The 23,835-nt window shown below is 36.3% G+C and overlaps 5 protein-coding genes and 1 long non-coding RNA gene across 10 annotated transcripts; 2 read left to right on the top strand and 4 right to left on the bottom strand.

Annotated features, from left to right (window-relative positions):
• Positions 1-490: 490 nt before the first annotated feature.
• Positions 491-5,840, bottom strand: LOC18100796 (U-box domain-containing protein 35). 2 transcript variants are annotated; one of them, XM_024602545.2, is made up of 10 exons: positions 5,263-5,840; positions 4,856-4,947; positions 4,516-4,637; positions 3,962-4,170; positions 3,799-3,859; positions 3,268-3,562; positions 2,821-2,922; positions 2,317-2,745; positions 1,241-2,005; positions 491-1,151 (listed from the first exon to the last, which is right to left on the bottom strand). In XM_024602545.2, the coding sequence occupies exons 1-10, from the start codon at positions 5,453-5,455 to the stop codon at positions 1,092-1,094; spliced, it is 2,328 nt and encodes a 775-aa protein (XP_024458313.1). In that variant the 5' UTR covers positions 5,456-5,840; the 3' UTR covers positions 491-1,091. The 2 variants fall into 2 exon arrangements, with proteins under 2 accessions (XP_024458313.1, XP_024458314.1); XM_024602546.2 differs by having other exon boundaries at positions 3,799-3,856; positions 5,263-5,835.
• LOC127905477 (uncharacterized) lies at positions 1,922-5,027 on the top strand. The gene is made up of 2 exons (XR_008059536.1): positions 1,922-2,025; positions 3,224-5,027. It is a non-coding gene; the product is annotated as an uncharacterized LOC127905477 (long non-coding RNA).
• Positions 5,841-5,958: 118 nt separating the features above from the next.
• Positions 5,959-9,032, bottom strand: LOC18100795 (probable nucleoredoxin 3). 3 transcript variants are annotated; one of them, XM_024602548.2, is made up of 5 exons: positions 8,827-9,032; positions 8,012-8,163; positions 7,487-7,650; positions 6,790-7,269; positions 5,959-6,715 (listed from the first exon to the last, which is right to left on the bottom strand). In XM_024602548.2, exons 3-5 carry the CDS (start codon positions 7,586-7,588, stop codon positions 6,092-6,094), a joined length of 1,206 nt encoding a protein of 401 aa, XP_024458316.2. In that variant the 5' UTR covers positions 7,589-7,650; positions 8,012-8,163; positions 8,827-9,032; the 3' UTR covers positions 5,959-6,091. The 3 variants fall into 3 exon arrangements, with proteins under 3 accessions (XP_024458316.2, XP_024458315.2, XP_006382207.2); XM_024602547.2 differs by lacking the exon at positions 8,012-8,163 and having other exon boundaries at positions 8,795-9,032; XM_006382145.3 differs by lacking the exon at positions 8,012-8,163.
• A 176-nt stretch (positions 9,033-9,208) lies between these two features.
• LOC18100794 (pollen receptor-like kinase 4) lies at positions 9,209-12,105 on the bottom strand. Its single transcript, XM_006382144.3, has 3 exons — positions 11,291-12,105; positions 10,315-10,884; positions 9,209-10,072 (listed from the first exon to the last, which is right to left on the bottom strand). Exons 1-3 carry the CDS (start codon positions 11,967-11,969, stop codon positions 9,402-9,404), a joined length of 1,920 nt encoding a protein of 639 aa, XP_006382206.3. The 5' UTR covers positions 11,970-12,105; the 3' UTR covers positions 9,209-9,401.
• Positions 12,106-14,074: 1,969 nt separating this feature from the next.
• LOC18100793 (uncharacterized) lies at positions 14,075-15,859 on the top strand. 2 transcript variants are annotated; one of them, XM_024604276.2, is made up of 3 exons: positions 14,075-15,160; positions 15,241-15,509; positions 15,605-15,747. In XM_024604276.2, exons 1-3 carry the CDS (start codon positions 14,204-14,206, stop codon positions 15,657-15,659), a joined length of 1,281 nt encoding a protein of 426 aa, XP_024460044.2. In that variant the 5' UTR covers positions 14,075-14,203; the 3' UTR covers positions 15,660-15,747. The 2 variants fall into 2 exon arrangements, with proteins under 2 accessions (XP_024460044.2, XP_006382205.2); XM_006382143.3 differs by having other exon boundaries at positions 14,090-15,160; positions 15,241-15,520; positions 15,605-15,859.
• Positions 15,860-16,243: 384 nt separating this feature from the next.
• Positions 16,244-19,192, bottom strand: LOC18100792 (uncharacterized). Its single transcript, XM_006382142.3, has 3 exons — positions 18,953-19,192; positions 18,225-18,767; positions 16,244-17,325 (listed from the first exon to the last, which is right to left on the bottom strand). Exons 2-3 carry the CDS (start codon positions 18,757-18,759, stop codon positions 16,481-16,483), a joined length of 1,380 nt encoding a protein of 459 aa, XP_006382204.2. The 5' UTR covers positions 18,760-18,767; positions 18,953-19,192; the 3' UTR covers positions 16,244-16,480.
• Between the last annotated feature and the right edge of the window lie 4,643 nt (positions 19,193-23,835).

Genomic DNA, 23,835 nt, shown 5'->3' with positions numbered 1-23,835 from the left:
ATTAAAACTCGTATGGATCTAGATACATTACTAAATTACTATTCTTTTTAGTTTCTTTTCTTTATAATATTCATTACCTATTGCCGATTTTATATTTTTCTTAGTTTCTTTTCTATTATAATATTCATCGATAGTTGCTTGCTTGCTTGCTGTTTTTCACAACAAAAATGAAGTCAAGTTAAGATTCTATACGTTAACTTGTTATTATCAAATGATTCAACTAAGTTGATTTTATAAAATCATCCTTTCTTAATCCAATCATCCACGTTTCCACGCTCGGGTATGATTTTTTTCAAAATAGTTTTTTTTTTTGTTTAAAAACATATTAAAATAATTTTTTTATTTTTAATATCAACAAATCAAATCCATAAAAAAAACATTAAAATATTAATTTAATACGATTTAACAAAACAGTTTCACACCCACTTTAAAATATATATATTTTTTAATTTTTTAACATTAACCTATCAAATTTATATAAAAAAAAACATTAAAAAAAATATTCTTTCATGTAAAAAGTCAGAACAGTTTTTAGCTTCAAGCGGAAGCTTGGACATTGATTGGCAAGAATAAATCAAGTCCAAGCCCGCCTACTACTACAACTCAAAAGTGATCCAAACTCACCAAAAATAGGTCCAAATGACTAGCTGCCAAGTAACAAAAGGAAAGTCCCTGCAGAAATTAGAGCAGCCGCTGTGGTCATGGAGAAGGAGCTGAGGAGCAAGAGACCTCATAATCATGCTCTACTGAAAGTAGATTACATTACATCCAATCAAATTTGATGAACTGATCTTCTTGTGATATGTCATTGTGTTCGTACCAATGAGGGGTACCTTTACAGCAAATCGAATTACAGGAGTCCTGCAAAAAGATTGTAATGACAGTCTACAAACTTAATTAAGCTCTTTGCTAGCCACTTCCTTGGCAATTGGAAGAGTTTGGACCACTAGTTTATGGCATTTGAAACATAAGAAAAAATAAAAATAGTTACGACCTCTTCTTGGTTTATATTATCTACACAGTATCAAAAATAGTTACTCCCATGTTATTAATTTCCTCTATTGTTAGAGTCCTTGCTTTTCGGTTACATTTCATGCAAGGGATGAAGGGCTTCTTGAGCTTACTTCGGATCTTGAAGAAGGATGGTCATTCTGCAAAAAACAATAATCGTTAGTTAATGTTAATTTTTCTCTTAATCTAGTGGCTTAATTTCATGCAGAATTAATTCTAGTGAGCTTACTAGCTGCATTGAAACTTGGCTAAACTTTGGAGAGCGTGCAACTGGACTAGTTGATGACAATGAGTGGTGGTGCATACTTTCTTCAGCAAATGCTCTCATTCTCTTAAGTTCTGGCAGGACAACCTTGCCTAGATCAGGCCTGTCTTTCCGCCTTAACTCTGCACACTTGAGTGCTAGCTTGCCAAACAATGTTGCCTCTTCAATTGGCCAATCAGGCACTGCTGGATCCAGCATCTGAGCAAAAGTGCCCTTTTCAAGTGCCCTGTCAACATGGTGGGTCAGTCCCATTGCCGGCTTCGCTGTTAATACTTGTAGAAACATGATCCCTAGAGAGTATATATCTGACTTTATGCCTAGCATGCCTGTTTGCTGATACTCAGGATCTATATAGCAGAAAGTGCCAGCTGTGGATGTCATGCGGTATTGAGTCACATTGTCAGCAACTGATGGTGGGACTAGCCTGGCCAACCCTACATCACTGATCTTGCTCACAAAGTTGCGGTCAAGCAAGATGTTGGCAGGTTTTAGATCACGGTGTACGAGTGGCTCGGGTTTAGTTTGGTGGAGGAACAGCAAGCCGGTGCCAATTTCAGCTGCAATTCGAAACCTTAGCTGCCATGACAAAGGTGGAGAGTTTCCTCTGCAAAAGAGACGGTCTTCTAAGCTTCCATTGGCCATAAACTCATATACTAAGCATCCATACTCAGGGCAGGCTCCCAGGAGGAGAACCATGTTAGGGTGCCTTATGCAGCACAATACCTCAACCTGCAACCAGTTCTCACCAGGTTAAGCAAAAATCTAAAACTTTTGTGCCTCTGAAGTTGAAGATAATTTTCGAAGGTTGTCGGTATAGTTTCAGAAGGACTTCTGTTGATTTGTTCTAAACCACGAATGGGTTAAGATATTCAATGGGTCATTCCTAAGCTGTTAAATGAATTTAAAATTAATTTTTTTTGAGAAATTTCTTTCTGAAAAGTGACTGTACTGATTTTTCCTTCAAGAAAACGGTTCAGAATAAGAGCTTGAAAGTTTCAGATATTGAAGCATCTGTAGAGAATTTTCTTTGGGCCACATACCTCTTGCTGAAACTGCGACCTTCCTTGAGCTGCGTCTGGACGTAAAACCTTAATTGCTACGGGTGTGTGGTCCAGATAACTCTTGTATACTGGACCATAACCCCCTTCTCCAATCTTAAGAGACTGAGAAAAGTAGTCTGTTGCAGCTTCAATTTCTTCGATTGAGTATCTCCTGTATCTGACATCTGAATTTGCTAGAGCATCTAGGGCCTTTCTCTTCTCTTCTGCTTCTTTGCGTGCTTTCATTTCTGCATTAATCCTTTTTTGTGATTCCAGCTCAGCGATTCTCTGAGCTGCTTCTGCAGCCTCAATTGCTGCTTTGGACTTGGCTTTTTCCTTTTCTGCAATTGCCAATGCAGCTTCCTCAGCTAGTCGGGCTTCTTCCAATTTCTGCTCTTCTTCTATTTTCCAGCGCTGGAGCTCTCTTGTCTGCAAAGAAGTTTATCTCAGAACACTTTGTGGGGTTCTTAAGGCCACATGACAAGAAGATGCAATTTCTTGTACCTTTTGCTTTGCAGTGAGTGCTTCTCTGCAGGCGGAACTGTACATTTCCATTGTTTGCTTGAGCTCCAGCTTCAGCCTTCTCATTTCCGCCTCCACATCATCCTGAGATTTTACAGCACCGCATGTTAATTTTTGCATTTCATCTATATATTTAATGTAATTGTTAGCTCTCACAAACAGTAATGTAGATAGTGGATTGCTTGTCATTTGAGAAAACTAGAAATCGTTGTCAGCTTTACAGGAAGGTGGGCAACATTTTTTAATCTGCAAGGATCAACTAGAACTTTTCACAGATTAGTTTGTTTCTAGGGTAACAAGGTTTAGATCTGTGTTTATTTAATATTACACTATTTGAGGATTCTGGTGTTATAGACATAAGCTTATTCGTTTATAGAAAATGCAGGTCCTACATTTCTGATATTCAAATGAATGGCTAAACGCTCTTACCGCAGCTGATGGCATCTGGTCACTTTCATTTGAGAAGGTTGATAATTCAGGTGAAAAGCCACCTTGATCCAGTGACTTCCTTCCATGATGCAGTGATTCAAAGCTATAGTTGCTGTCAATGTCAGAGAAGTTTGACAGCCGTGGAGGGGTGCGGCTTGTTTCAGTGTTGTCATAAAATGCTGGAAATATGCGATCAATGCTTGGTCTGCCGGAGCTGACAAAGGATATATCAGTATCTGGAACCGAGAGTTCACCATATGATTTTCCAGTTAAACCTCTCCTGGTGAATGGTGACCTGTTTTCAGTTGCAAAATGTCTCAAGTTAGTCCTTTAAGAGACTGATAGATTTTCTGCTTTCTCATTTGGGTACTATAGAAGACACAGGGTCATCGATAGGAGTCCGGATGAATTGTTCTAAAACATTTCAGGCCTTTTCTTCACTAGCAAACTAGCTATGTCGTTAATATATGTTTTCAGAGTTTCATTGTTCCTCTTACAAAGCAATGACGGTGAGCACTGAGCATCTCTTACCTGAAGGATTCTGTATCGCCAACTGATTTTCGAGGTAGCTCCAGTGGTGGCTTCTCAGCTACTGATTGAAAATACATCAGTAATTCAAGATGATCAATGGGAGCTGACTTAGATCATGGAAAATAAATACAAAGGAAAAGAAGTAAAAAACAAAATCGTTGACCTCTTTTAACACGAGTACGGGGGGTATGTGCATCCATAGAAGCTGGTGTTGTGCTGTTTTGGTTGAGTTGGTTATGCAATGAAGAGTTAACTGGTGAAGAACGGGAGGCAGCCCGCATGGATTGTATCTTCCCTTTGGCTATAACATATACAGTGCAAAAATCTGGTGCCCCCTTTGACACGCTGCCTGCGACATCTGCTGCTTTGAATCTTCTAGGAAGAAATTTTTTGGAAGTTCAGGAATTTGGAATAAATTTATGCTCTCATAATATCATTAGTCTTTACACTCATCCAGACTGCTAATGCAAAGCTTGTTAGCCATGTTCACATGCCTACTATCACATTTCAACATACTAATTTATAAATATAAAACAATTTATCATAGCATCTGACGCTAGTCTATCTTGTCTGTCACAGCATTTGAGATGGATGCATTGTGTCGTTTATAGCAATATTTTCAGAAATCTAACTTCTAAACACTCATCTTCTATATCAGATATAAAAGTTCTGGTACATAAATTTTCCTGCTAGTGATTTATCAAGAGAGGTACATACCTAAGAAAGCCTCCTTTTGCCGACGCACCAACAATCAAAGTCTCAATTGCAGTCTGGGTAACGTATTCAGTTAATGCTTTTGCGACATCCGTGTCTTCCAGTACGACATCCTTGCAGTTAATCTGATGTCAAAGTTGAATACAGAAGTTTAAAGACTTAGGAATATGATGTAAAATGTGTGCTTTCTTAAAAGTCCTTCGTGAATCCAATTTATATAGAATTCTAGAGCAACTATACATGTACTCTTGATAATAATGTAGGTAAATGTTTCTTGCAGGATAGGCTTTTCAAGATTGAGTGTGCATTGAAAGAAAATGAAGGTTTCATCTTCAACACTCACATCTTTACGTGTGCAGAAACAGCGGAAAGGAAGGAACAAATCCTTGGAATCGGGACTGGATGTGCCATTGGAATCAGAAATTTGGTTCAGCCCTGCAATAAAAATGATCAGGAACATGTTGAGAAACTTCTCCTATGTGAGACTATTTTAAAAGAAATGTATTCATTGCAAAGCTATACTGCTTCTTGCACGGCTTCTTTCCGTCGGCATGAAAATCCATGATTTGATTTCATTTGTTACCAATTTTCCATCTTTTTTTATGCATAACTTCTAAGGAAAATAGCATTTCTTGTTAATTAAAATGATGCTTTCAGAAAAATATCATGAAAGCAAGTTGCAAAATGGAATCCATGACAACTTTCAATTTGCATCTGTAATCTGCACGGATAACGAGGTTGAATCCTTACTTGGGGAAGCATAATATGAAGATAAAGATGATTTGAGATTGACATGGATGAGAATAACAGTCTGCCCTTTCACCAAAAGATTGTCAATAGTCCATTTGAGGGCGATTTGGCTGCCTTTATCCTTGTCTATTGCCACTGCAATTAATCCATTTCCTCCATTCCTTTTCTCCGGCATAGACCTTGGCATCCACATATCTCTCTATAAACTAATTTATATCCTTGCAATTAATAACAGGACTTTTGAAACGTTATACAGATTGATTTCTCTTCTTCTATCTTATCAGAAGCTTCTGAGAGCCTTTTAATCACCTTCAAGTTTCTCTTCAGGAAACTCAGGAATGCAGTGCGTATATCAAAAATTTAATGCAAATGGGATGTTTTTGCTTTTCTTTTCTTTGATTATTGCTTCCTTTCTCTAGAGGCAGAGAGAAAGGAAGGTAACCTAACCGCTTTGTGGTTCTGCAATATCCTTTTTCCCTCAAGTTCAGCGATCCTATCTGTGTCTTCCTAAATTAGGCTGGCTTTTGTTTTTTCACTTTTTTGTTTTTTTGCTCTTCTAACTAACTTGATCGATACAAGCCATCCTCAAAATTCTCTCCCCCCACAAATTTCTCTCTGGTGCTTGACCACAGACATTCAGGTGCCATCAGATTTTTGGTTCTTTTATCCTAATTGGCATGCATAGGGTAAGAGATATGAGGCCTTTGACTCCTTAATCCACTAGTCTTAAATTGTTGCACAAAATCAGTTTCTTACATTAAATAAATGGACAAGAAAATTTGTTTTCTTGGAGAGGTAAGGTAATTTATTCTTCATTCAAGTATTACATTTAGGCTGTTAAATTAATATCGCGGACTTTCATTAAACAGTCTGAGCATGCCTCTTCTACACATGCTGGATGAAGGTCATAATCACACACATCACAAGAGAATGCCCAGAACTTGCCTTGCCCGTTGCAGCAGTCACATACATATGCTTTTGCCATGTCCAACTTCAGAGCATGTTGGTGCTTTATATCTTTTACTTGCCGAGGTAATGCATCTCCTTCCTCCTTCAAAGTTGCTTCGATCTCTGTAATCCTTGACTCTGTAAATGGGAAAGCCTTAGCACCATATAAGGAAATCATGGCTTTCCCATCTGTTCTAATGATCTTCCCATCTTGTCCAATAATGACCAAAGCTGGAATCCCTTTAATGTTAAAGATCCTGCAAAGGTCTTGCCGTGTCCTGTCCTCGTATGGAATAGCAAGCCATGGCATGTTACTTAGGTTGGTATTAAATTCTTTAAGGTCTCGGTCTGTAGAGACTAAGATAATTTCAAAGCATCCATCATTAGTGGTTATGATCTCATTGTAATTTTGGATAAGTTGCGTAGTGAAGGCACGGCTTGGAGGGCACCAGTGTGCGCCAAAGTAAAGGCCTATTGTCTTGCCAACAAGTTCAGATACAAATATCTGCAGAAAGGTCAAAAAATGTCAAAGTTATGCCTGGCATGCCATTTGTAAAATCAGGGATAAAATTAAATCACCTTTCTAGTATCTCCTGATAAAACATAGTTTCGTCCTTCATGTGCCAGAAGTTGCTGTAATTTTCCTCCCTGGCGCTTTGCATCATCGATAGACCTCAGTTCGTCGAATCTTTCCCTGGTGAAGGGAAATGCTTCAGCACCAAAGTCTTCTATCAATCCAATCATATCTTCTTCAACTGATATTCCATCTGAACCCAACGAGATACATGATGGAATGCGATTAACATGATAGATGTCACTCAAATGTCTATGCAAGTTTACTTCAAATGGGACTGCAAGCCATGGCATACACTTGAAGTGTTCCTTGAATCCATCCTCATCGCGATCAAAGGAGATGAAGACAATCTCTAGTTTTTTACCAGTACCTCTTAGGCTATTATAAATTTTCACAAGCTGGGGAGCAAATGCTTTACATGGCCTGCACCAGTTTGCCGAGAAGAAGAGGCAAATTACCTTACAATCACATGATGACAAGGGCACCTAAACTCAAATCAAAACGAGATTTTGAACTTTAGTTATTTCATTACAATGAAAAATTCCTTTTTAGCAGCTAAGTAAACTCTCATTTTGTTTTTCCACTTTCATAAACCTTTCAGTAATCAAACATAAAAATATAAAAGCTCTGCAGTATAAGAGAAGGAAAAGGGATTTTAGAGGGGGGGAAAATTGCAGAAAAAGAGAGCTTCTAAGGGAATACCTTTCCTTCACCAGATAAAAGATAATCTATCCCTTGAGATGATAAGATGGCCACGAAGTCACTGCCCTCAACAAATTTAGCTTGACCATCAAGCCCTGCCATAATACTACAAGCAAAAGTTGGTAATCCTCTCTTCTTCTTTTATATGCTATCCTTGAGAGATGCTGATGAAGAAAGTGAAATGGCACCACAGAAGAGTGTCATTCACAACAGAATCCAGCAACTAAACACTATTTAAAAAAATATAGGAGGCTTCAAATTCCACAAGGGAATTTAGTACTTTGTGACTATTTTAAAATATTCTTATGCATGAACAAGGATTTTGAAATATTCTTACATTATAATCCTATTTAAGCATGCATAGCATATGCTATAATGACCATTTTCATTAATGAAGTTCTGTTATATGAAAGTATACTAAACAAGGAAGAGGGATGCACATGCAAGATGGCTATCAAGAAACAAGAACCACCAGCTTCACATATTCTCATTCTTTTTTCTTTTAAAGGACCCACGATTTTTTACCAAGGGTGAGTGGTATGCATCAATCAAAGGACTAAAATTGCATTTGATGAGCTCAATATCACTTTTTGAAATGCCCCAAGCCTTGATAAGAATCCTGGCAAGCATTTGTCCTAATGGGAAGTGCAGCAAGACCACTTGTCAAAATGGTGGTACTGCAAAAAGAATCTATTAGTAAGTTTTCATCTGTATTCACATTTTATATCCATGCCACATGTAAAGGCAATTGTTTTGTTTATGGCCTAGAACAGGGCTAGCTTTTTTGCTCTCTTCTGCTCTCAATTTTGCAGACGACAGCTTAAGATTAGATCATGCCAGTTATTGTAATGATTTATTTTTTTTAGAATTGTGTGAATTAATAGTGAATTTTTTATAAATTCTGGGTTCTCTGTTTTTCCTCTGTCAAACATCACAGGAAGAGCAGCAACATGGGATACATGAGGCAACAATTTGGCAAGTAAAGATTGGAAAAGGAGAGCATTTAACCACCAGTAGAGTCACAAATCAGGGATATTCATGTTAAGAATACGATATCAAGTGCCTCAACGTACCACTAGAAGCTTCTCAAAATTATTCCTTTTGGATCATTGCATCATTGGAATATAAAACACTCTTGATGCTGAAATCATGAGAATTAGACACGGATGGGATTTCTAAGATTCCCATAAGCGTAAAGCAGGACTCAAGTAGAAGAAACCAACTAAAACGTCTTATTTCTGATGCATATGGCCTACAAACCCGAAGTCTGCTCATCTATTACACCATTTTTAACAATTTAAGCTTTACCTTAAGAAATAAAGCACAGCGAGCAAAAGTACCTTGGTATTTCTGCTGATATCCTTTGTTGGGAGTTTGAGAATTGAGAAAGAGAGGGAGAGAGGGCTGGTCAGATTCCACAACAAAACAAGGGGACAAGAGAAACGTGTGAGAGGATAAACCCAACCCAAGAGGGGATGTGAAGGAATAAGTAGGGCAAACAAGTGTAACCTTAGATAGAGATACAGGTCTCTATCTATCAGACAGGTGTAGTGACAGGTAAGAGTTAAGCAAAGGACCTATTAACCTCACCAGGTATATTCCATGATTATGCAGGCATTAGATCCTATTTAAGTCCTAATTTAATTATTTAAACAGTAATTATCTTGGGTTTTCCTCCCTGATTTTGTCAAAAGCGTAGAAAGATTTAGTTGCACCATCATGTAGCAGCAAGAGGACATAAAGAACTTAAATATAACTCGACCAGTGTCATTACATGGGCAAATATGAATTAGGGCAAAATAAAGTGGCACTTGCAACAAACTATATCCTTTCATCTTAATGTAGCTACTCCAACCCTTGGGCCAATGCATAATTTGGAAAAATAACAGTAGTGAGCTAGCTTTGTTCATTCAATTCAACCATTGACAGAGAAAGAGAAATCATCATCAGTCATTGCTCTAGAAGAATAGACTTCACTTGCATAGGAATTACTGAAGTCATCATTGTCATTGTCTCTCTCCTTCAAATCCTCAATTTTGGCTACAGCCTCCTTCAAATCCCACCTGTTCTCCATATTCCATTCACAGCAGCACATCCCAGTTTTCAACAGCTTTAGCATCTCTTTCTCACAATTCTTAGTCCTCATTATATCCATATCAAATACCTCTCCTGTCCACTCTTCTCTAACAACTGAGTTAACCCAAGTTGCCAAATCTGCACCGCCACCCCTGCCTTGCATTAGATAATTTTCAGGGAACTTGCCTGTCAAGATTTCCAGAATTAGTATACCAAGACTCCACACATCAGTCTTCCTTGTAGTGCGGTCAGAGTGAGTGAATTCAGGTGACTTGTAGGCAACCATAACTTGTTGAGCATGGTCTCTATTAACCAAAGGAACTAGAGCATAATCTGTCAAGAGGGGCTCGAATGTATCATCTAGAAGCACATTGGAGGATTTTAGGTGACCATGAGGCAGAGCTAATGTTGGGAACTCTTTGTAGAGATAGACCAACCCCCTGGCAACTCCTTTGACAATCTTCAGCCGTGTTGGCCAGTCAAGCCATGGTTTTCCCGGAGCACGCTTGGCTGAAAGATAAATCCATCAATGCAGCAAAATTAGTAGGATAAACATTAGCAATGTATTAGCACCCTTTTCTTTTCGTTGTATGTAATTGTGATCATAAACAATGATCCATACCCTAAGGCAATCCCGTCTGTCCATCATAGTGAAAGACAAATGGTTCAGAATCCTTCCTCCACGTATGCGTGGATGATTGTCTAAAATCGTTTCCATTGGTTTATGTGAGTGTTAAAGAGAGAATACTTACCATGAAGACGAGAAGCCAAGCTGCCATTTTCAATCAAGTCAGAAACCAAAAGCTTCTCTTCTTTTCTGTAGTAGTATGCCACTAGAGGGAGCAAGTTAGGGTGTGACAATGTTCCCAACTTTCTCATGTGCTCATGAAATTCTTCATTCCCTACGTTACTCATATGCCTAAACCTCTTCACAACCATAGAAGGTCCATCCGAAAGAACTGTCTTGTAAGATGAACCAAGAGTACCACTGCCCAAGACTTCAGCAGAGGCCTTAAGAAGGTCTTGCAAGTCAAATCTACCCCTATCATATCTTACAAAATGCAACTGCCCATTATCAACCGTTTTTGCATCACCAAACTGATCTGATGATTGAATTTCCTTTTTTCCAACGCCATTCATGGCAATTTTCTTTTTGGAATAGTTGAATTTGGGTGTTTTGGCTGTGCGGCAACAGATGCAGGAAAAGGCAACAATAGCAGATAATGCAACCACAGCTACAACAGTAACCACAATTATCATCATGATCTTTTTCTTGGATGATTTGCACGCAGGCAGTGGCTTTCCACATAACCCTTTATTCCCTGCATCATGCATATGAAAATGAATGCATTAAATATTGCAGCAGCCATAATATATATAGTATTCTCTGCAGAGAAATTCATTTTACGGTCCATAATTTGACTTCTACGACCAGAATCAGATCAACAACATACCACTTACATAGAAAGATGATTCACGGATATTATAGATATGGTATAATAATACAGCTGATTGTTAAATTAACTAAATTTTCATGTACATCAGCTAGTTTATTTGATTTCCAGTCACAAGGTCACTTACTCGTCAGGGTATTTTTAGGCCAGTTTTCGAATAATTATCAAGAGAAAAGACTGAAAAGGAATTCTACTCGCATCCAAAATAGATTTATGAGAACATGAAAAGATTTGATTGGATTGAAAAGCATAGATGGTACGTATACGAATTAACCTGTGAAAGAGCTTGGACTGAAGTGAGCAAGACTAGCAGGAATCTGACCCTCGAAATTGTTATCTGCAGCATTAAACACAGTCAAGTTTTCTTGAGGAAAGCCAGGTAACTTCCCATCAAGTTGATTCCCTTCAAGACTCAACTTTGTTAGTTTCTGCGCGGAAACAAGTGATCTTGGAATTCCACCAGTAAACTCATTGTGTGCCAAATGAACTTCCCTCAATGAATTCATGCCATCAAATGCATCCTCGGCAATTTTACCTGAGAAACTGTTGTTAGACAAAAACAAGTTTTTCAAGGGGCCAAGTTTTTTCACTTGAGGCATGGAACCCTCCAAGCTATTATTCATGAAGCTTAATGTTCTCAACTTTGACAATTGCGTCAAGATGTCTATGTTGATGGTGCCCGTTAAGCCCATATTCTCAAGTTGCAACTTATCGATGGTGCCATCACCATTGCAACGCAAACCAACCCAATTATTGGTGCTACCATTGCACGGAGGATTGTCTGACACATTCCAATTGCTTAGCAAGGAGTTTGTAGACAAAGAGTTCTTGAAGTTGACAAGGATTTCAGCATCAGTAATTGCACCATGTGATGTGACAAAGAATTGGCAAGCCGTGACCATGATGTAAAATAGCAGCAGCATCAGGTGCCAATATGCTACCTTACGAGCCATAAGGAAGATGTGTGAAGTTTTCTTTCAAGCATCAAATATTGAACAAAAAAGAGTGGATGGGAAATGATTAAGAGGGTGTCGACAAAGACTAGGAAATTAAGCGTTGAGAGAAGGCAAAGGGACAAATGATGGAAGTTGAGGTTGTGATCGACCAAGTCCTATGAAGCATGAGCTGTGTTATAAGGAGGCCGGCCATTTGACCCTTTTCTTATTTGTGTGTTTCTTTATATTTTCTTGATTGCTAATGGTCTGTCCAGGTAATTAGATCTAATTAATTATATATATGGCTGCTTTCGTTGTTAATAAGGCATTAAGCCCTCTGGCTGTAATCTGTATGAAAATGACAAGAAAATCGCGTTGATTTGTTACTTCTATGTCATTAAGCTTTGTGATTTGTGTGTTTCCATCCACGGCGGTGTGTTTGATAGTGTATAATAGCGGTTAAGAGTGTTTTTTATTCAAAAAAAATATCAAAATAATAATATTTTATTTTTAAAAAATTATTTTTTATATTATTACAATTCAAAAATATATAAAAGATAATTTTAAGGAAACAAAAGGAGATTTCAAATGTCTGGGAAACGCAACTTCGAATTCAAAATGACTATTTATCTTTGATTATTTGTTAAATAACTAAGAAAGATGTACTCATAGGGCGGGCGCTCTAGGAATCTATAAGAGTTTCAAAGGTTATGAGTGATGAGTGCTCAAGGGGAAACTCAGTATTGAATGCATGCATGCTTGTTAACAGGAATCGATAGCTAGTGGTATCTAATGGCTTGTTAATTTTTCTTGCCAAATGGGTGATTGATGGATATTTGGTTTTTTCTTACCTTGGGAGGGATCATACGGGAATGAAGACAAGCCGGCCACAGACAGGTTCGATGTCCTTGTGTGCTGAGCATAAATTAAGATCCTAGATTCTACATCCCCACTTACGCGAGGAAATATATATACATCTTTAATATATATATATATATATATATATATATATATATATATATTGCACTAATTGCATGCTGTTTCTATATATATATTCAACGATCAAGGCACCATTAATTATAATTATAATATGTTTTAAGCTCTTCATGAAATCTTAAATCCATTCGGATTAAAAGATATATGTACGTAGAATTATTTATAAAACGATTTTACACTAGAAATCCAAATTTCTTGTTTCATTTAATTTTTATACACTACGGTTCCTCATGAAAAGATATTCCTTGTCAGGCAAGGATTAAAGAGGTGATTTGAAAAGGTAAGAAACCACTTAAGTGTGTATGTCAATATGAACTTGCTAGCTAGCTACTACATTTGATGTGGGGTAGTGAAGTTGAATGTACTGTTCAATCATGGAAAAGAAAAATGTGTTAACTTGGCCTTACCCATGATTTTGTTCTATGATGAAGATTATTAATTGGAAAGATAACAAAAACAAACTGAAAGATCCACCACAAGTTATTAAATTGAGCTCATCACTAATTAAAGAGCCAAAAAAGAGTATCTACGGGACAGATGGAACCTTGGACTCCACAGGATTGGCTTTGTGGTTGGGTCCCAATCCACCTGTGCCTCTCTAGGTCGACCTGTGACTCTGTCGCTCTCCCCTTGCCACCCATTACACCACGTGTCAAGCACAGTACTGCCCTGTCACAGGTATCATACTGCTTCACATCTTTTTCCTCAATGACGACTTGGCAGCCCTTAATTTGTTCTTCACATCATTGAAAATCTTTCGTTGATTGCCAATATATACAGCTCTCACGAGATAACGCAAAGCCTTTCTGATGCTTTTACATGCATCAAATGCTTGCTTTAGGTACATTCTCACCTGCACTCCTCCTTTGTGGTCACAAAACAGTATAGCGGATACATGTGCATGTGTGTTTCACGCTGTGCTGATTTTTGCAGTTGCAGTTTGAAGAAACTAGTTCTTTTTCTAATAAAGATTTTAGGAGATAGTTTTCATAAAATTATAATCTATATTAATTAACTAAACATTATAGTTTTAACCACACTGTACTCCTGCATGCTAAAATCCTACTTGTACGTGTGTGCAAGCAAGATGTTATTTACCCATTGACCCCATATTCTAAAAATGTTGCTTTCTTCATGCAACTATAAAGTTTTACAGTGTCACAGAGCTCCTGCTTCTATCAACTAAATTGTATATAAAATACAAGCCCTTGTTATGCTAACTCTCAGTCAACTGATCTCCCCCCATAACTTCAAGCATGATCAACACCTCCACCGCTTCTGGTGACACCCTAATAGATATCCATTCCTCTGGTCGACATGTAACTTTTCCCGACGAAAACAATCAGTCCAACCAGCTGCGGGCTAGTGTACCCTTGTTACTTCAACCATCATATGCTAGATCAAAATCATTACTCTTCGATGAGCTACGTAATTTTCGAATAAGCCTTAAATGGTGTGCACTTGATCATTCCACCTGCATAGGAAAATTTGTGTCCTGCTTCATCTTCGTATTCCTTGCCATTATTCTCCCTATTGTAAGCTCCCTTTCCATTAGAGTCCCATCCTCGGCACCAGCTAATGACCCCATTTCTTACAACAAGCTGGTGCAGCTTCCTGAGTCTGTCTTGGCTTTAATATCTTTCTTTAGTCTTTTCCGTTTCTTCAAAAGGTACGGTCTGCGCCAACTCTTGTTCCTGGATGACTTACAAGAGGACTCATTGTTCATTCGACGTGGATACTCCCGCGAGCTCGATAAGGCTTTTCGGTACCTAGCCTGCATACTGTTACCATCTTTCTTTGTCGAAGTTGCACACAAAATCATATTCTTCTCCACAGTCAAAATATGGTTACCGTGTAATGTTTTTCCTGGCAATATTCCATTGAACTCCATCATGTTTGTGTTGGTGTTGGCATCATGGGTTTATAGGACAGGAGTGTTCTTGTTGGTTTGTGTCCTGTTTCGGTTGACTTGTGAGCTCCAGATACTTAGATTTGAAGGGCTTCACAAGTTGTTTGATGGTTGTGAATCGGATGCAGGTGTCATATTTAGGGAGCATGTCAGGATTAAGAAACAATTGTCCTTTACAAGCCACAGATATCGGTTCTTTATCATATCCTGTTTGGTTACAATTACAGTTAGTCAATTCGGATCATTGTTGCTGGTTTTGGGATTCAACAATGAGAAAAATTTCTTCAATTCCGGAGACCTTGTGGTAAGAAGTTTGTCTTTCTAATAAGTGCTTTGCAGTCTACAAGATTGATGATTTCTAATACTTTTGAGGGATTAATGCAGATTTGTTCAGCAGTTCAACTATGTGGATTCTTCTTATGTTTGCTAGGAGCTGCTAGAATCACACATAGAGCTCAAGGTATTGTGTCAATGGCAACTAGATGGCATATGATTGTTGCATCAGCATCTGCATCTGCCAGGATAGACCAGGGGAAAAGCCACGTGCCAGAAGCTGATGGGACTCTAGCATCCAATACCGAAGACAGCGAGTCTGATTCTTCAGATAATTTCATTGCAATTTCCTCACAGGATCCATGTTCTTTCCAAACCAGGCAAGCTTTAGGTGGGTAGAACTCGTGAACTAAGTTTTTCTCACCTGCCCTTGTTGATTTGCATATGATAACATCCACTAATGTTCTCTTTGCAGTGGCATATTTGCAACACAACAATGGGGGGATCACGCTGTTTGGATTTGCACTTGATCGAGGATTGCTTCATACTCTCTTCGCTTTTGAGTTCTCTTTGGTGCTATGGATTCTGAGTAAAGTGGTGGTTTTATCTTAATAGTTTTCCCTAGTACTTTTAAGTCCACCAATGCCTAAGATGTGAAAAATGTAAGGCATTATTCTGAAGTTGTAACTTGGCTGTTTATTAAGGAATAATAAGATCCCTCTTTCGTTCATGTTTATTATTGCTAGATGAAGATCAATGACACATCTCCATGCTTCTGCTCAGTCAAATATTTTGTAGGCACGCATCGAGGATCACATTACAAAATGAATCGATTTCAAGATTGTACGATGAACACATTTCTTTTTCAAAATGATGAATTAGAAGTTAAACTTCCTGAATCCATACACGGTTATGGAATGGCAAATCAAGATTAATCTATTTATTCTTGATATCAGTAAAACCTCAACGCTTTTGTGGAGCATGGTAACTTTTATTATTTACCTTTTTGAAAAGAAGACCACAGCCAGAGATTCTGGAGGATCCCTTCTTTTTTTACTTCCTTTCATCAAAGACAATTCCAAAATACATAAACCATTGATTGAGACATCGAAAATAAACCCTGAAAGACATTTATGTTTTATTTGGGCACCATTCAGTGCAAATTGAAAGCAGTTTTCAAGTGCTGCAACTGCACAACAGAATCTTTTGGTTCATTTCTACATCATGCTAACCAGTAAAATGCTTCACATCATGCTAACCTGAAGGAGAGGGAGCTATCTTATTCCCGACTATCCCAGTCATGGACCTAATGGTGTCTCATGTGAGGAAAATTTAACATCAGATGCACCAACTAGTCACATTCTTGGAGAAGACATGGGAACTGGTTAATACTGTTGACAATATTTTGAAGGCATGCAATAAGCTTGTCCCCTTGACGTCTTATAAGGTCAGTTTTGAAGCCCTCGATGTTCTTTGAATCAGCAGCTTCGAGGTCTGCCATCTCAGGAAAGTTGCCATTAACTACAGCCTGGATCATTTCAGCATTCTCATGAAGTTTTTCCACCATCATTTGCTTCATCTCTTCTGTGCTGGGCATTTTCTTTTTACGTCCACGATGGATTTTAGGCTTCTCATCCCCATGGGCATTTTGAGAATTTTCTTTTCTACGGCATTTCTGAGGCTTTTCTTCCTCGTGACTTTCCTGAAGTTGTGTTTCTGCAAGGATTGACTGAGGCTTTTCATTTGTGCAGCATGTCTGATGATTTTCTTCCAAATATCTTTCCTGAGTTTCCTCTTCTAAATGGATTGCCCGAGGCTTTTCCTTTGAGCAGCATGGCTGAGGGTGCTCTTCCGCAGGGCTTTCCTCAGGTTCCTCTTCTGCATGGATAGTATGAGGTTCTTCTTCTGCACAACTTTCCTGAGGATCCTCTTCTGCATGGATTGTCTGAAGCTTTCCCCCAGCATTGTATATCTGAGTGCTTTCTTGCACCTGACTTTCCTGATGTTCTTCTTCAGCATGGACTCTCTGAGGCTTTTCCACTGTGCAGTATATCTGAGAATTTTCTTCCACACATCTTTCCTGAGGTTTCTCTTCTGCATGGATTGTTTGAGAGTTATCCTCTCTGCAGCATTTGTGTGTCTTTTCTTCCATAGGGGTTCTCAGAGACTTTGACCGCCACCTTTGTTTCTTGGTCCCTGAGAGTCAAAGGAGATTGTAAGAGCGCAGCTGGAAATATAGCCTGTCACCTTACTCAAAAGCAGCTCTACTATCATGCTTTCATAGGTCCAAGAACAACAAAGCATAACCACAATTCATTTACTATGACCAGGATAAATAGCTCGAGCAACTTGAGCAGCTATGCCATCAAATGTACTAACCTAATTTTCATGGTCTCCACTGTAAATTCATGTCATTTCAAGCTACTTGATACAACAATTTGAATATAATCCGACCTTTATTTATATGCAGTTTCCATTATGGCAGTAACCCAGGTGATGCAATTGCATTGCCATTTATTTCAATCTCGTAATTTTGGAAAACATAGAAGTTAATATGGAAGCATCTATGGGTCCTACTAAAATGAAAATTAAATCAAATCATTACATGCTAGGCTAGTGTGCTATAGAATTGAACTTAATAGGGAGAGCTGCAATGAAGACATGTGGTTATGAAAATGCAGCTGAAACATTACAAATTACATTCCAAAATCAGCAAACACAGCTGCAAATGGTAATAAATGTGTTGGTTCCAATATTACCAGGTATCTCCAGGGGAAACATCAGACAAAATGGAATCCAACACATTCACTTCGAATTAGAAGACATAGGTACTTGGGAAATTACCTTTTGAGGTTCAAGCAGAAACTTCTGCCCTGTAACCTATAGTAGCTTATTTCATAATTTCCACAACAGAATTCCAAAATCAAACGTTCAAGAACTTTTGTGACACATCTAAAGTGAAATAGCAATTGCACTAACATGAACAAAAACAGGATTAAAACTTGATCATAAACAACGCAAAGTCACATTCATAATTACCAAGTTAATTAGCAATAACTAAAATCACTGCATGCTAAATTGGAGATGAAGCATACCGGGGTTTGTTATTGCATGAAGCAAGTCAGGCTTTTCAGAGTCAGTATCTGGATCTGGATCTGGATCCGGATCCGTATCTGGGTGTTCCTTGTGGCACCACATATAATCATCAATAGCTCTGAAAAGTTCATCATTAAAATTCTCAGGAAGTCCGAACTCCCTTCTCCTTTCACTCTCCAAAGACCAATAGAAGTCACTCCGGGACTCAGACTCCTTGTCCCAATTTTTAATCAGGTTGTACTCATTAACCAAGGAGTTCCACTTAGTCCGACATTGATTCAAATTCCGGGCAACATCCAGGACAACGCAGTTATCGACAATGATCTTCCATTTCTGATAGGTAGATAAAGCTTTCAAACAATCCTTTTCAACAGCAGCGATCTCATTCACTAGAATCAACGCTTCTTTAGTTGTCCACTCCGGGGATACCTGAGAACGCGTGCGTGGAGTGCTCGAAGAAACACGCAATTGATTATTATTCTTGCTCTCTCGTTGTTCCTTTCTACGCTTCTTCTTATTAACAATTACCTCCATTTGAACCTCTGCCATGTTAATTAAGTTAAAATAAATCAAACCCATTTCTCCGAAAAGCTTATCAAGTTCTTCACTTTTTGTCATTCAGAAACTAACCCATAATTGTAAACCAGAAAAAAAAAGTGCAAGTGGAGAGACATGCTGATCAAGTAATTTAAAAGGAGGCAATTGGGTTTTTCTTTAAGACAAGTACCAGAAGAAAGGAGAGTAATGGTGCAGAGATCAGCCGCAGCGTTTCAGGGTGGCAGTGCTGATGTCCATTCTACGGCGGAGAGAATGAGTGACGGGGCTAGGAGGCGAGGGAGGGCCTTCGGGTTGAGCTCGTGGTGGTGCTTCTGTTCTTCTGTCTTGTGGAGTCCAGAGTGTGAATGAGAGTGAGTGAGATAGATTTTGATCAGGGCAAGCCTAGGCCTATCTTGCTCTGCTCTAGGGATTGCCAATTTTTTTAATAATATATTTATTGTCAATATATTATCATATTATAATATCTGGTTTTATGGTTTGTTTTATTGGTTATAAATTTAACAAATTATATTAGCGAAACGGAATGAGGTATTTCAATTTTATTTTTTATTTGCTGATGGCTACACTAAGATTAGAATTGGATAATAAAAAAATAAAAAGGATATGCCGTCCCGTAGGCCCACTATAAGCGTATTGCTGTTTTATGAAAAAGGCAAGCTCAACTGATACTAAGAGCTACTCATGCAAGCCCAATGTGTTTTAGCTTTTTGAGCCCAAAAGGCTACAGCCTATTACCTTTTTGAATCCATCACAGGCAAGAGGTTACAATACAAACCTTTTCGTTTTTCATCGGTCTGGTCCGGTCCGTGACCCAATTTAAAGATAGGTTACAAAGTTAGTGAATCAATTGAAAATATTATCATTTAAAAAAAAAAACTAAAATGATATTATTTTAAAAAAATAAAAAATCAAATAAAGTTTTATTTAAGTTAGTAAGCGTTTGGAATCGTGGTTGTACCCGTGTTTTCAAAAAATTTAATTTTTTTTTCTAAAAATTAATTTTTTTATGTGTTTTAGATCGTTTTGATGTGGTGATTCCAAAAATAATTTTTAAAAAATAAAAAAATATCATTTTGATGCATTTCGGTATGAAAAACACTTTGAAAAACAACCGTAACCACACTCTCAAACAGGCCCCAAGCTTTTGTTTGGGAGGATTGTTCCTCAACATTGTTTGTCACCTACGGTCCAATCTCAAAAATAAATATATTTTGGGTTTGATTGGTATTGTAATAGCGGTTGTTTTTTAAAATATTTTTTATTTAAAAATATATTAAAATAATATTTTTTTTTATTTTTTAAAAATTATTTTTAGTATCAACATAATCAACAAATTAAAAAAAAAAAATACTTTTTCAACAGCAAGATTTAATAGTGGTTGAGCTGCTTACTTTATTAGATAGCGAGATGTAACCGCAATGGAGGGGAAGTTATAAATTGTCGTTAACGGACACACGGCGTGAAGTGTTAAGAACAGCTGTCCATTTTTAAGAATTTCCTTGTATGAGCTAGCTTGCATGCACACGCAATGGACCATCAATGCGTGGACTATCAGACGCCTCATCTTTTGGTCTTGCCATTCCGGTCAAAGTTCATTCTCCACCGCCCGTGGTATAAACTTCAACCCTTTTTTTCAATGTTTTTGTCTCAAACTTGCAAGTTTTTCAATGATAATGTAGTGTTTACGACCTATGGTAATATATTAAAATATTATGCTAATACTTGCTACTTAAAATATTTTTTATTTTTTAAAATTTAATATTAACACATCAAAATAATTCAAAAACACAAAAAACTTAATTTAAAAAAAATATACAATCCAACCACAAAAATAAATAGTGCCTAGCTAAATCACCAACATCACATCCTTGGATGAAAACACAATACATGACCAATACCCGTATCCATATTTACAAGAAATTTATAGGGTGTTGGATGTTCATTGTAGCACACTTACAACGAAATTAATTTCTTTTTCTTGGGTGGAAAAAAATGAAGCCTTAAAGGTGGGGGTACTTTAGTATTTTTCATTGATTGGTTATTAAAAGATTGTTAGGATCCAAATCCTTTTCAAATTCCTGTATAGTAAAAATACGCTTTTACACTCAAAATCAACAAAAATTATAGTTGTTAACCAAGGATTTTTTATTTTATTTTATTTTTTATGGGCTTTTAAATAGTAAAAATATCTTTTTATCCCATGGATCAAAAAATTATTAGGAGGGTATTTCTGGATTTTTCATTCTTTGTGAATAGTTAAAATATGTTGTTGATATTAGAAAATACAAAAAATAAAGCTTTCACACGGGGGGTACTTTTGTGCTTTAACATTGCTGTGCTGTAATTACTAAGCTCATAGCGGTGCTTTGAATTTTTCATGTTGAATATTTATTTTTTTATTCAATAAAGTTGTTGGTATGTGCTTATTACATGCCAACAAGTGAGTAGCGTCTATGTCATTTAGACGGCGCATGCAACGCCACCCGATGCTCAAACATGACCTGATGGCTAATGTCGTGTTTTTAAAAGCGTTATTGTGTCATCTTCCTTATAGTGTGGCGTATGGCGGCGTATGATAATCGTTTCTTTTGTTTTTCTCTCTTTTGCGAGTAAAATGCATGTTTGTTTTATATTTTTTTGTCTTTCTTCTTCTTCTTCTTTTAATTTATTTCCTTTATTCATTTGTTAAAGTTTTATTGGATTTCAATTTTATAATTCAATAAAAAATCTTTGTTTTTTGCTTTTTTTAACTCTTGTCCTCGTTCTTTTTATTTTTTATTTCGTTCTTGTTCCTATTATAAAAAAATTATTTGTTTTCAATCTAGTCTTTTAATGACAATTTTATTTTTTTAGTTTGGTCCTTGTTTTTTTATTTATTTTTTATTTTCTTGGCTATTTTGTTAAAGTTCTATTGGCTTTCAATCTCATTATTCAGTTAAAGTTTATATTATTTTCTTTTTTATAATTTGATCCTTATTCTTTTGATTTATTTTTTATCCTGTCAAAGCTATTTTTCAATCAAATTTAACCCTTCAATTGAAAAAACAAAAAACTCTCTAATTAATTTTTTATTTATTTTCACGCTCATTCTCTTAGAAAAAGTTTTTTTTGTTTTGGTTCGAGTATAAATTTAGAAAGACTTTTTCCACAAAAGAGAGAGAATGAAACTTTTTGAGTTGACAATTATATTCTTCATGTAAAGAGTAAAGTTCTCGTACCCCTTTACTGTGCGTGTGTGTGTGTGTGTGTGTGTGTGTGTGTAAATATCACAGCAACGTGTATAGCAAAATCTAAACATCGAGCAATATACCTACCCCATCAAAAGTTGACTTCTTATACATCGGGGATCAAGCAGTATCCCTATCAAACTTTTATTTTTTTTTAATATAAATATAACTTAATAAATACATAAAGATAATGCTCAACTCGTGCTGTTTTGAAAAATCTTACCGTAATTAAGAAATAACTAGTAATTAGTGATATTTTATTAATTAAAAAAAACAAAAAGGATATAAAAAATAAAATCTATAATCTACTAAAACTAATAAAAATATCTTCATATAATATATATTTTTTATTTGTAAACATTTATTCTTTAAGATAAATTTTAAAAAATAAATCACTAATTGGAATCGTAAAATTTAGGAATAAGGTTCCTCGTTTTATACCAAGGTTGTCAATTCCGTTTTGGTAGGTGTTCCGTTTTTTTAATTGGAACGGAATATTTCAGTTTCGGAGTGTTTCGGCGTGCCGTTTCGAGGTTGTACTGTTTATATATATATATATATATTCAACAAACATAATTCAAATTCAAGATAAATTAATTATAAATTATACAATACAAACACAATGCCAAACAAATATAATTTCAAAATTTAAAATATTTCTAAATAGTCAAGATTAAATAGATCTTTAACTTAAAGTAATTCAACTTAAACAAAATATCAAAATATTATGAAAGTAAAATGTTTTAACACAAATATTTTAAATATAAAGTTAGGTCAATGTTATTAAGGCTAATGGAATCTAAGACATCCCTTGTTTTGCTCAAATTCCTACAAAGTATAAACATGAAAAAGACAACATGAATATAAACCATATATATTAGTGATAAATCTAATTTTAAAAAATTAATATCATTATTAATGAAAATAATAATAATAATTTTCAATGTTATTATTAATATCATTGTTATAGAAAATAGTAATAAAAAAGAGCTTTTTATAATTGGGTGGTTTAATTAATTAAATTGAATAAGGTTCAATTTGATTCAATGGCTTTTCAAGAACGGAACAGAACATGTAGAATAGAACCAGAACGTTTCGGGTGGAATTTATCTGAAAAATCCGGAACGGACCGAGATTTAAAATGAAATGAAATTTGTTCCATTTTATTTTATTTTTTGAATTAATATGAAATGTTTTGGCCATTTTAAATAAAACGAAATGAAATTGACAACCTTAATTTATACATCACAGAAATGGTAAAAGATAGAGATAAATTCTGGTGGATAAGTAATAAATCTATCTGCTGTAATAATGTCATCTCTGCGAAGATTTTACTTTAAACGGAAGGAGTGGACGATGTCTAGGTTCAATGAACCTACGAACGGATTTATTAATTTACTTCAACGGGCTTCTGTTTTTTTTTTTTTTTGTTTTGACTGGAGCATGACGTTATTTCTAGCAGCTTTAAATGACAAGGGTGTCGGCAAGGTAACCCTTCCATCTAAAAGTCAGTCCAGATTCAATGTACCTGGAAAAATGGAGAATTGATGGATATATGATTTGATTTTATGTTAGCATACATCATCCATAACCATGCATTAATTAATAATTATTAAAAAAATAACACCATGATGTGCATGTGCGAGAAATTTCATGATGCTGATGGATTAATTACTAATAATATTTTATTAATTAATCTATGAGGTTTATTAAAAAGAAAATTAATGATATTGTATCTATTTTTTTTAAAAAAGAAATAGATATATGAAAGGGAAACAAATTATAAGCGTAACTATTTTTATTATTTTTAGTGACTTATGAATTT

The sequence above is a fragment of the Populus trichocarpa genome, chromosome 6 (genome assembly GCF_000002775.5).
Source record: "Populus trichocarpa isolate Nisqually-1 chromosome 6, P.trichocarpa_v4.1, whole genome shotgun sequence".
In the NCBI taxonomy this organism is placed as follows: Eukaryota; Viridiplantae; Streptophyta; class Magnoliopsida; order Malpighiales; family Salicaceae; genus Populus; species Populus trichocarpa.
Note: the sequence above shows the minus strand (reverse complement) of the source record. Positions and strands in the feature narration are given on the sequence as shown.